The sequence below is a fragment of the Primulina huaijiensis genome, chromosome 16 (genome assembly GCF_012295235.1).
Source record: "Primulina huaijiensis isolate GDHJ02 chromosome 16, ASM1229523v2, whole genome shotgun sequence".
NCBI lineage: Eukaryota > Viridiplantae > Streptophyta > Magnoliopsida > Lamiales > Gesneriaceae > Primulina > Primulina huaijiensis.
This window is the reverse complement of record NC_133321.1, coordinates 1,418,746-1,431,595: the sequence shown is the minus strand read 5'-3', so window position 1 is coordinate 1,431,595 and position 12,850 is coordinate 1,418,746. Positions and strand designations below refer to the sequence as shown.

General features: G+C 35.0%; 1 protein-coding gene across 1 annotated transcript; it reads left to right on the top strand.

Annotated features, from left to right (window-relative positions):
* The first annotated feature begins 2,189 nt into the window (after positions 1-2,189).
* On the top strand, positions 2,190-5,230 carry LOC140960788 (histone-lysine N-methyltransferase family member SUVH9-like). Its single transcript, XM_073419062.1, has 2 exons — positions 2,190-4,250; positions 4,686-5,230. The coding sequence occupies exon 1, from the start codon at positions 2,241-2,243 to the stop codon at positions 4,185-4,187; it is 1,947 nt and encodes a 648-aa protein (XP_073275163.1). The 5' UTR covers positions 2,190-2,240; the 3' UTR covers positions 4,188-4,250; positions 4,686-5,230.
* The last annotated feature ends 7,620 nt before the right edge of the window (positions 5,231-12,850 follow it).

The window sequence follows — 12,850 nt, the reverse complement described above, 5'->3', positions numbered from 1 at the left end:
TAATCCTAAAAATTTTAAAAAATATAATTGTTGAGTTTTAAAATATTTATTTATTTATTTATGTTAATTATTAATATTTAAAAACTAATTTGATTTAATGATTTTTAATTAATATAATTTAATATAAATACAAAAAATTACTGCAACAATACAATTCATAACTAAAATGAAAAAGATAATTGAAATACAAATGCAATTTGAAACACATAATTCAAATACAAATACAAATACAAATACAATAATCGAAAGAAAAATACATTTAGAAAAATTAATAAAACATTAGTCATAATTTAAATATATTAAATAAAATATAATAATTAATATATGTAAAGTAAATGTTGTATTTGGTGCAGAAATCGTACTATTTTAATGTAAAATTTGCACCAAAATAAATTTTATGATTGGAGATGGCCTTACGCTTCCTCCAAGCATTTTATTTATTTGAATGTCATTGCCCGAAACTTCACAGGCAACAAACCATTTCATAATCTCTCGGATCATAATTCGGGCCAATTAAAAAAGTAGGAGTGAGAGAGAAAGTATTTAAAAAACAAGGACTCATATTTTTTTTTAAGAAACAAAGAGTTGACTTTTGATTATCAATTAAACTCTTTAACTTAATTAATTCTCCTTTTCTTTTTCTTCTCGGTCGACACAGATTCTATTTTGAGAAAATCTAATAGTCCACTCAGAAAAATTGGTCGGCCAAAATTAAGTTGGTCGACTAACATTAATTTTCTTGGTCGACCAAAATTTTGTTGGTCGACCAAACCAAGAAGAAACCTGCCATGTTTTTTTTTTTTTATTGTTTTTATTATTAATTTTTGTCAATTCTAATTATCTTATTTTCTTAATTTTTGTTGAATTTTGTAAGATATACCTTTGGGTATACCCAAAAGCAAAGCAACAAGGGTCGACCCAAAAACAACAAGGTCTACTTTGTTTCGACCCAGCTAAATATGTGATTCATATGTTAAAACATGTAATATTATATAACATTATTGTGAATTTGTGATTCATATGTTAAAAACATGTAACATAATTGTGAAATTGTGATTCATATATTAAAATATGTAACATAGTTGTGAAATTGTGATTCATATGTTAAAAACAACATGTAACATAGTTGGTTGTAAAATTGTGATTCATATGTTAAAACATGTAACATAGTTGTGAAATTGTGATTCATATGTTAAAACATATAACATAATTGTGAAATTGTGGCTCATATGTCAAAACACATGTAACATAGTTGTGAAATTGTGACTCATATGTCATAACATGTAACAAAATCATGTAACATTGTAGAACATACTTGTGAAATTATGTGATTCATATGTTAAAAACATTCAACATTTGTCAAAATTGTGTAATTATCCGTCAAAATTACGTAATTATCGGCCATATTTGTCAAATATATGGATTCATGTGTTTGAAAAAGGGTCGACCCAAAATCAACATGGGTCGACTCAGAGATCAACATGGTGGACCCAAAATATCAACATGGATCAACAAGGTCGACCCAGAAATCACCATGGTCGACCAAAAAACTGACCAACAACAAAATTTCACCATAAATACTTAATACTTAAATCGAAATAAAAAAGATCTATACAATTTCCAATAATTAAAAGATCAATACAATGTCGAATGATTATCAAACATATTACAATGTCCAATAATTATAAAGATCAATACAATGTCCAACAATCAACAATAATCGACCATCAATGGTCGACCATCCAAAGCTTTGGGACCAAAGCTTTGGTCGACCAAACCATTGCTTGGTTTGTATGGTCGACCATACAATGTTCGCGCTTGGGTCGACCAAAAGTTGATCGAAATTTTCTTTCTCAACAAGTCGATCGATGAACGAAAATAAACAATAAATCGAAATAAACGTTAATATTATCAGATTATTGTTAGTCATTGTGTCGATTTGCGTTGAGAATTGTAGCCGGAAAGGAAATGGAAAGGGGTCGACTAAGAGGATTTAGGTTGAGTCGACTGATGAGAATAGAATGGATGACTGATGAGAAAGAATTACGTGTTTAAAATAAATTTATAGATGTAATCAAATTTAATAATATATTTACACTTAACACACAAAGATATTCAAGTAAATTGACTTATGGATTTTTTTTTAAATATTGCATATCGCACGCCCTTTTCCTGAATTTCGCTCATAATTCTTTACGATTCTTGCAAGAAATTTTCACAAACCCCGAAGAAAATTCGGAATGGGTTCGAATTCTACGGTTCAATTTCAAGATTTGAATCTCTGTCCAGACCCTGCAGCCCCTAAAATTGTACCCAAAATTGAACCAAAGCTGGAATTTATGGATGAATCATTTCCACCGGCGCCTCCTCCACCCATGTCCACACCACCTCCCCAGTCCCCTCCCGCCACCTCCGATGTGTTCTCTGAGTTTTCCCGCATTTCTGAGCTGTTCCGCTCTGCCTTCGCACAACGCCCAGAAGAAAATGGATACTGTTCTGTCCTACCCGACTCCGACCCGGATTATCTGGCGTTGGTCCCAGTCCCGGAGCCTGAATCCCACCTCTCGAACGCTATCGCTCCCTGCACCCGTAAGTATGAGCAGCGGTCTGCTGAACTCGTTCGGGTCACTGATATGAAATCCGAAGATCAGAGGTACTATCGCGAGTTAATTCGTAAAACCCGGAGTCTCTACGATTCGTTACGGGTGTTTGCTGTTGTTGGAGATGAAAAGCACAAGAATGTTGATAACGGGCTCTTTCTGAATAAGCGGACGAGGGCGGACTTAAAAGCTGCGGCATTGATGCGAGGGCAAGGATTGTGGTTGAATCGCGATAAACGGATAGTGGGTGATATACCTGGAGTGATGATTGGGGATGTATTTTATTTTAGGATGGAATTGTGTGTTTTGGGATTGCACGGGCAGCCACAGGCTGGGATTGATTATGTGCCAGCTAGCCATAGCTCGAACGGGGAGCCTATTGCGACCAGTGTTATTGTTTCGGGAGGTTATGAGGATGATGAAGATTCTGGGGATGTTGTTATATACACGGGCCACGGTGGACAGGACAAGAATGGGAAGCAGGTTGCGCATCAGAAATTAGAATGTGGGAATTTGGCACTGGAGAGGAGCATGAACTATGGAATTGAGGTAAGGGTTATCCGTGGTTTGAAGTTCGGGGGTGGTGTGAGTGGTAAAATTTATGTTTATGATGGTTTGTATAGAATTGTTGAGACTTGGTTCGATGTGGGGAAGTCGGGGTTTGGTATTTTTAAGTTTAAGCTAGTCAGGATTGAGAATCAGGTGGAAATGGGGAGTAATGTGATTAAGTTTGCATATAATTTGAGGATTAAGCCATTGGATGTGCGGCCTAAGGGTTATGTGACACTGGATTTATCGAAGAACAAGGAGAGTTTTCCTGTGTTTTTCTTTAATGATATTGATGAGGACCATGACCCTCTACGTTTTGAATATTTGACAACGACGATCTTCCCTTCATATGTATCTACTTATGGGAATAAGACTGGAATCACTGGATGTAAATGCGTTGGGGCATGTTTGAACGATTGCTTTTGTGCAATGAAAAATGGAGGTGAGTTTGCATATGATATGCATGGGATTCTGGTGAGGGGAAAGCCATTGATTTTTGAGTGTGGCCCAAATTGTAGCTGCCCCCCTGGTTGCCAGAATCGTGTGAGCCAAAAGGGTCTTAAGAATCGATTTGAAGTGTTTAGGTCGAGAGAGACTGGTTGGGGTGTTAGATCGTTGGACGTGATCCAAGCTGGCTCCTTTATTTGTGAGTATGCTGGAGTTGTTCTCACTCGTGAGCAAGTTCAGATTTTCACTATGAATGGTGATAGTTTAATTTACCCGAGTCGCTTTGCTGACAGATGGACTGAATGGGGTGATTTATCAAAAGTATTTTCCGACTATGTTCGTCCAGAATATCCAGCAGTCCCTCCTTTGGATTTTGCCATGGATGTATCAAGAATGAGGAACTTAGCATGCTACGTGAGCCACAGTTCATGTCCGAATGTTATGGTTCAACTTGTGTTGTATGATCACAATAATGTGTCATTTCCTCACCTCATGCTGTTTGCTCTGGAAAATATCCCTCCTATGAGAGAGCTTAGCCTTGATTATGGGGTTAGCGATGAATATATGGGGAAACTTGCAATTTGTATCTAGTTATTACTCTAAGCTGGTTCAATTTTGAAGATGATCGACTGCTTTCGGCACAATGTACTTAAGGTAAACCTTAAGTTTTTTTATTTCTTATTTAGTAAGAATCATCCCTATTACTTTTGATTCCAATGGGCTTGAATGTTTTGATCTCTTAGATCTATATGTGGCTTGTTGACATTCACATGCTGACCAGTAAGATTGGACTTCTATTTGTTAATATTTTTATAACTACTCTTGAGGCATATTGGTGTTTCACCTTGCAATATGCTAAGTTGGACATGTAAATGATTTAGCATGGTGTTTTTTTCCTTGAAGTGGAGCCATTGTTGGTTGGCCCCCTAAACCTTTTATGAAATTCATATTTTGGCTTATTTTTTTGAAAAAACTGCAATTTTGATCCTATACATTTGTTTCTTTTCTATTTTGCTCCTATGTGTTGTCTAATTTTGGTCTTAAGTCTTATATATTTCAATTTTTGACAGTATTAGTCATTTTCCATAGGAACACATCACAGAGCCGTATCGGAGCCACGTAGGAAAAATGACTAAATTGCAAAAATCACATAGATAGCATGCTGATATTGAAATTTGACTACACAGAAGATGAAAATGAGACAAATATTCAAGACATAGTTGTCATCAAAAGCGCATGAAGCAAGCTCTAAAGCGCACAACTTGTGCTTCAGTGAACTCCAAAGTGCATGGCCTCCATGAAAAGTTCACTTTTATGCGCTTTGAGCTTGAAGCGCTCTTCAGAGTAAATTAGCTTTTTTGTTAGAAAAAATGTGAGGAGAAATCTCTATTTATTAAATAATAGAACATTAAGTTGGGGTAATTTTTTTTAACCCCGGTCAACTCTTTTTTTAAGAAAATGACCTCCTCAAGTGTATTTCAAAGACTCTTCAAGTGTATTTTTTATTGCCGAAGTGCCTAATCATATCTTGTTTTGTATCTTTAATTTTGAAAGTAATTGTTCAGTGGTTACATGAATTATATTTATGTTTAAGTTGAGATGGTTTATGAATTAGAGTATTTTGTGAGGAAGAAAGAGTTTTTTTTTTTTTTTTTGTGTGTTGATCAAGTGATTCCAGCTTTGATTTATGTTGATCACATCACAAACATAATGAATTTCTTGAAATTTCCATCTAATATTGATCTTCATTAACCTTGAACGGCAGTGCTCAATTGGTAAGAATCAGAAACCTCAAACTTTCATCGATTATTTTGCTCTGTAATCTTGGTGAACCTCAAACTTTCATCGATTATTTTGCTCTGTAATCTTGGTGAGGATCACATCAGTTTGTCCTTTCATTTGATATATACTTTTAAAGGAAATTTAGTAAAGATAAATATTTGAATCAAGTAACTTTTTTTTTTCTAATTGGGGTTGTCAATTGATGGTATGGCATCATCACTCTCAGGTAATAAGGTAATTTTTAAAAGATATATCTAATTTTAAGAAATGAAGACTTGTTTCTGAATGAGAACACAAGATTTTTAAAGGTTTGTCAATGTTTCCGGCCGTAGAGTTAATTCAGTATTCATTTTAATTTCCTCCTTGTTTATGACAGAACTCATACAAATCCTGATTCACCTTTTGGAATCTATTTTACATAGCAGCAAGGGTATGATAACCAAATTGATGTTCACTTAAAATCGCATGGTTCAAGGTTATGGGCGTGGGTTCGAATTGATGTTCACTTAAAATCTTAAAAAATGAAGAAAATTGTGTTGCCATTAAACCAGATTAACCAATAACGGAGTGGAATAAATTATCACTCTCGTGTGAAACTAGCAAAAAACAATATCAAATAGAGCAACTAATATCAACATGCACAATCAAATCATAATAAACAACACGAGCGATTTTTATTATGAAAAACTTCCTCGACGTGCAATGAAATACACGGGACCGGAGTCCACTAAAATAATCTCTATTATAACGAATAAAGAGATTACAACTAGTCCACAACCAAAGCCAACCAATACCCCATCACAAATAACTATGAAGATATCACAATCTTGAAATAAGAAGATAATTTGAAAGATCTCACCCAAAAGTCTATTTTCCATAACCTAATCCTGTAATGACCCGAATCTTTATTTTGAATGAAGTACTAATTAAGAGATAATTAAATAGTTGTTAATTAAGTATTATTAAATAATGATAATTCGGGATCAACATGTTGGGATCCACCGAATTGAAAATGGACAACCTAATCTACTTCAGATTACATTATCTTGAGAAATTCAACTAGACAAATGAGATTATAACACATGACAGATAAGATTGATTTCGGATCTTCTGAACTAGTCAGGATGCAGCCTATAAATGAAAGCTGATTTCATTTGTTTCTTACACTGCTTTCCCTCAGCTATTCTTTCTAGGGCAGTTTAGTGTCGGGAAACTTCGAAGCTAGTTTCGACTCGAGTAGGGGTCGGTGAACTGGGACATGAAGATCGAGACATCATCAACGGGCTAACGACGGACACAGGTATAATCCTAAAGCCTTAAATAGTTGTTTAAAGATGATTAGGAAGAACTTTGAAGCATGTTTGGTAATTCAGGATCTGACTTGATAGTGATTTCATTATGTTGGTATTGTCTAGGTTCAGACGAGTAAACTTTTTGTCATATTGTTTTAGTGAGATACGTGATGTACTGACCGAGATATCCAACTTATATGTTGCATATTTATCTTTTGCATCATACATGTTTTATTGCTTTGTCATATTATGCAGGACATATCATTTTGGGACTGATATCTTTTGAGATATACCTCGTTTGTTGGGGTCGCTTAACCCTGTTCTGTATTGTGGACGGATGGGCATCGAGAGCTACAGTGTCTGACGGGACCCGCAGGCTCTGATGACCCTGAACATTGTAGGTCAACGTCTTGATGATGAGTGTGATAGCCAAAATATGTACAAGGCAAATCAGAGACTACACACTCATGCGTCTCTAGATTGAGCATGAGATTCTTGACTTGATCATTGATATCCGAGCATATTGCATTTCACATGCATCATATCGGCTTGTATATTTATACATTCTTGTATTGGGCGATTGTCGCTCACGTCCTTGTTTTCATCTTGGGCACCGTATTTCATGTGGCGGGTCTTAGGTTGGACGGTTTAGACGTCCATGGCAGTGGCTAGAGCTGTTGGGTTTTCGGTGGTGATCTAGTGAATGTTTTATTTGGTTTCTCGTATTCTCGTGTAAAATTATGATTTCGATATAGTTGTATTAACATTTAAGACTGAGATTATTATTTTGTTTTTAGTTGGATAGTAAGATGATTAAGTTATTTGGTTTCTGTTGTTTAATTGTTGTATCAAGTTTAAATTTTGCATGTTTATTAGTCTGTTTAGTAGTGGTTCGGGTTAAGGCATTACAATTCTCGCCGACACAAAGCTCCAAATTTGATCTCCGCCATCTAGAATGTATCTCACGACGTTTTGAATATAATGTCCAAATTTGAGCCCAATACGACTGTTAGATTTTCGCAAAATGACTTTACAAGCAGACAACACATGTCATACACGAGAAAAAACAAACAGCCTGGATTCGTCCTCCTTAAACTGATTCAAACGACCATAAAATCTGATATCCACCGTTCACAATATAGTTTATTTCTTTATGAATGTGTTGACTTAGTTTGATCCAATGGTTTAACAAGTCGAAAACGCTTCTGTAAGTTGACTGGTTTGTAGGGATGCGCATATCCAAAAACTCAGTCTAACACCTTGAGTATTGAGGGGTACAAATATATCCTCACCATTGTTGATGATCATTCACGCTTTACTTGGTTTTATTTCTTAAAAACAAAATCAGGAGGCAACCGCTATATTTCCAGAATTTCGTAAACTGATTCTCATTCAATTTTAGAAACGAATCAAGACTGTTGGCTCGGATAATGCTCCAGAGCTAATATTTTGCCTTCTTTAAATCCGAGGGTATAATTTGTGACGAACCATATCTTAAAATACTACGACTTTAATATTTGCGGAAAAATTTAAAATTTTCTTATTAAATAATTTATTAAAAGTATAACTCTTAAAATAGAATAACGGCCACCAATCATACTAAAAAAAATAAAATAAAATAATTATTAAAACTCCATCATTTAAAATAAATCACCAACATCTATAAACAACTAATTTAATTTAAAAATAGTCTAACAAAAACCATAAATCTAATTTGCTTGCCACAAAAACTAATAAATAAAAAGTCAGAGTAAATAATTTAAAAACACGCGTAATAATATAACTTAAACGACAAGGTCCTCGGGTTTGCACTGCCACTGGCCCGAGCCAGCTCACTGGTCACCGCCTCCCGTCTCCTCTACATCATCTGCATCGATCCACTTTAGTGAGTCTAATGACTCAGCATGCATAAACCATAAATAACGAATAATATGTAATAAAATCCATGCAATTTAAACTTAGCTCGTACATAAAATATTATAAGCATAAATTTGCATAACGCGACTTTCCTGTATAAACAATTTCATAAAAATCATAAAATCATATTTTCATACTTGTTATGCATAATCATAAACGTAAATATTTTTATGTAGAGTTTTGTTCAATATAAGTGGCCCATACACATAAATCGTTTGATCAAATTAAACCACGGTACTGGGCTGGCGGGGATCACCACAGTCCTTGGATTGGATGTGTGCTCCCTAACATAACATAATCTCACGAAGAAGTTGGAGAGGTCCCCGGACACGTTCTCCGACTTCCAAACCCGAAACATAATTTGACCACAAGACAAATCGCGTAGCTCAAAAATAATTATTTTTCACGTGATACATATTTACGAACATCGTGGACTTCGTTGGAACACCCTGAAATTGCTGCCATAACCTTAAAATTTAAATAACTAAACTTAACACAAAAGCTCAAATGTATACATGCGAGTCACGAATTAATTAAAGTAGCCTACGACTTACCGAGCGACTCGGGACTAGAACCATGCTTAGACGGCATCCTAACTATTGTCCAAGACCCTACCCAGCCCCGAAACATAATCGAACAAATTTAAAACAACCTACGATCCATAGAAAACAAAACTGTCCCAAGGAACCGCGCTACTACCCATATGCACTTCTAACGACTCCACGCTTAAACCCAGTACCAGGCCTTAGACTTGACCCTTATAAATATATTAAGACCATGTTTATGCCCTTTTTAACTCATAACCAGCGCCTAAGCCCCAAAAATCAGAACCGCGATAACCCCTACTTGAGAACCCAATCTGCGTAGCTGTTGGTTTTCTTGTTCCTGCCATCTTGCTGTTACTCTAGCCCATGAACGACCCCCACTAGGCTCACCCTAAGAGCCTAAGACATGCCCTAAACCATAGCCACGAGCCCCTAAACAGCCCATGCACTGAATCGCACCAGCAACCACCAACAGCCCCTTGCATGCAACCCATCCTGCGCGGCTAAGTTTTTCTAGTTCCAGCGCTTTCCCTAGCCAATCAGACCCTAAACCACCCTAACTAGGCTCATCCCAGGACCCTTAGAGACTGCATAAATCATAGCTAAGAGCCCCAAATCAGACCCTGACTTGAAACCATAAGCTTGAACCCTACAGCCTACACGCATACAAAAAAAAAATCGCACAGGCCCAATTCACTTACAATGGCTGTGCTGTCCCTCCAGACCCTTTCTAACCCTTACCAGACCACTTAACCATATCTAAACACATTCCAAATCATAGTCATACAGCAGCAGCAACGTCCAGAGGGATCCAACCGAAGGAGTGATCAAGAAAACCAAGAAACGAACCAATTCATACATAAAATTTCAGATATTGATCCAAATTGTTTTTCTTTCAATCTTGGCACTTACCAAACAAATTTTCATGCATATTCGATATCAAAGTACGTAATATAACATGATCGATGCTTAAAGAAAGGATTAAGACATGCTTTTGTTTTAAAACGCATGAATTATCGAATATCGACGCTGGGAAGAACGGAGAACGTGTGTTGCGTTTTTTTTTGTTTTGTTTCAAAGGATCAAAATCCTCCAGAATATTGGTGTGGTGTTCGGTGATGGTAGTTGCTGGAAGAAGAATTGAAAAGAATCCTCCAATTCTGATCGGCCGAGAAGTTGAGTCTTTGTGTGTGTGTGTGTGTGTGTGTGTGTGTTCAATGTGTGTATTGTGTGGTGTTGTGTGTTTTACGTGAATTTGTGAGGGAGGGCTAGGACTTTTAATTTTTTTTTTATATAGATTTTATTAGTTGTTTTAGTTTAATTAAAACACTAATTAAATTTACTAATTAAGCCCATACAATTTAAATTACTTATTTAGCTTTCCAAATTTTAAATAAAGAGCCCTACAATTTTAAATTTTACCCTTAATTAAATACTACTTAATTAAATTAATTAATTCATAAAAATAATTATTAAAATATTTTATTCGAGTGGATGTTTTTAAATTCTTAAATTTTTGAATTTTTCTAATTAAAATGCTTAGCGTTTCTATTTCACTCGATTATTTAAATTTAGCCCTAAAATACTAAAATTTAAATATTTTAAAATACTAAATTTCTTGACTTAAAATAAAATATAACCTTAAATTTTTGCACATTAATCTTCTCCGGTCTCTTTTCTCCGGTCCGACATCGAATATTCGCCTGACAACTAAAACTCATGAAAGCATTTAATCTGTGTAATAAAATAATTATATATGCATTTAAAATAATTTGACACGTAGCATGCATTACTTTGATTATTAAATAAATAGGTTAATTAATTCAATTATGTATTAGTTTTACGTGTTCTAGTTTTTTGGGCACTACATAATTTCTTATTCGACGCCAACAAAATTCTGTGGTTGAGTGTAAACATCAACATATTTTGAATGTGCTTATTGTTTCAATTTCACACCCCTTTGGTGTATTGTAGCGATTGTGTTTCAACTGTTGTAAACAGGATACCATCTCCTAGAATGTCAAACAAGACACATTTTGATTTACTCTTCAAAAAGTCTCCTCAATCTAATCTCAAAGTATTTGGTTGTCTCTGCTATGGCGCCTCAACCCTTATCAATCATCGTACAAAGTTTTCCCTTCGCGCTATCAAGTAAGTGTTTCTTCGATATCCGCCTGGTTATAAAGTATACAAGTTATAGATTTATGTATCTCGTGATGTTGTGTTCAATGAGGACATTTTTCTTTTCATGGACCAACTTTAATCTTCTGAAAATCTGGATTTCTTTTGTGATAATGTTCTACCAACACAAATGAGCATTCATCCTTCTTGTTCTGATGCCAAGCATGTCACTCGTTTGAACATAGTATCATAGATACCAGGTATTCTTCGTGATTATCATAGCTTTCATGGCTGCCTCTTCTCATTTCCCACCCACTTCTCATCCCTTGATTTCAGTCCTTAGTGATCAAAAATCATCCTCTTCTTATAAGGCATGTAACGTCTTTACCCGAGCCACTACTAAATAGATTAATAAGCATGAAAAATTAAAATTTAATAACAATAATTAAATAGCGGAAACCAAATAACTTAATCGTCTTACAATTCAAATGAAAACATAACAATAATTTCAGTCTAAAACGTTAATACAAAAATATTGAAAACATAATACTGCACGAAAAAACGATAAACAAAATAAAACCTCCAGTGAATCACCACTGAAAACCCAACTGTTCTAGCCACTGCCCTAGTCGTTCGAACTGTCTAACACAAGACCTGCCTTATGGAATGAGGTGTTCAAGATAAAAATAAGGACATGAGCAAAAATCGCCCAATACAAGAATGTACGAGTATACAAACTGATATGATGCATGCAAAATGCATTATGCTCGGATATCAAGGATCAAGTCAAGAATCTCAAGGTTAGTTTAGAGACGCCTGAGTGTATAGTCTTTGATATGCCATAAGCATGTTTTGGCTTTCACACTCATCATCAAGACGTGGACCTACAACGTCCAGGGTAATCAGAGCCTACAGGTCCCGTCGGACACTGTAGCTCTCGATGCCTAACTGTCCACAATACAGAACAGGACTGAGCGACCCCAACAAACGAGTTATATCTCAAAAGATATCAGGCCCAACGTGATATATCGTGCATAATATGTCAAAGCAGTAAAACATGTATCATGCAACAATTAAATATGCAACATATAAGCGTGTATACTATAATTGGATATCTCAGTCAGTACATCACGTATCTCACTAAAACAATCTAACAGAAAGCTTATTCATCTGACCTAGATAATACCAACAATGAAATAACTATCAAGCTATATCCTAAATTACGAAACATGTTTCGAAGTTCTTCCTAATAATCTTTAAATCCCTAATTAAGGTTTTCATAGATAATTATAAATAGTTCCCTTATTTTCATTCGACTGAAATTTCTCCTTCATACTTGTGTGGCGCTCTGCAAATTTGCTTAAATACAATGGAGAATTCCCTAGTTTCAATCATGTTTTGTCTCTAATACCTTGTGTCAAAAGCTCGCCCGAAAAAGTTCTTTTCAAAACATATATACTCTTGAATTTGTTTTCATTCATTTAAAGAATATTCTTTTATATTTTTTTAAAAAATAATAAAAAAATACAGTATGATATTTATTTTATTTTTTTCCATCAAATAAATTTAAAATAATATAATAAATTTAAAATAATAT

What these genes read in the sequence shown, in the direction of transcription:
- LOC140960788 (XM_073419062.1), top strand. Translation starts at nt 2,241, where the DNA reads ATGGGTTCGAATTCTACGGTTCAATTTCAAGATTTGAATCTCTGTCCA.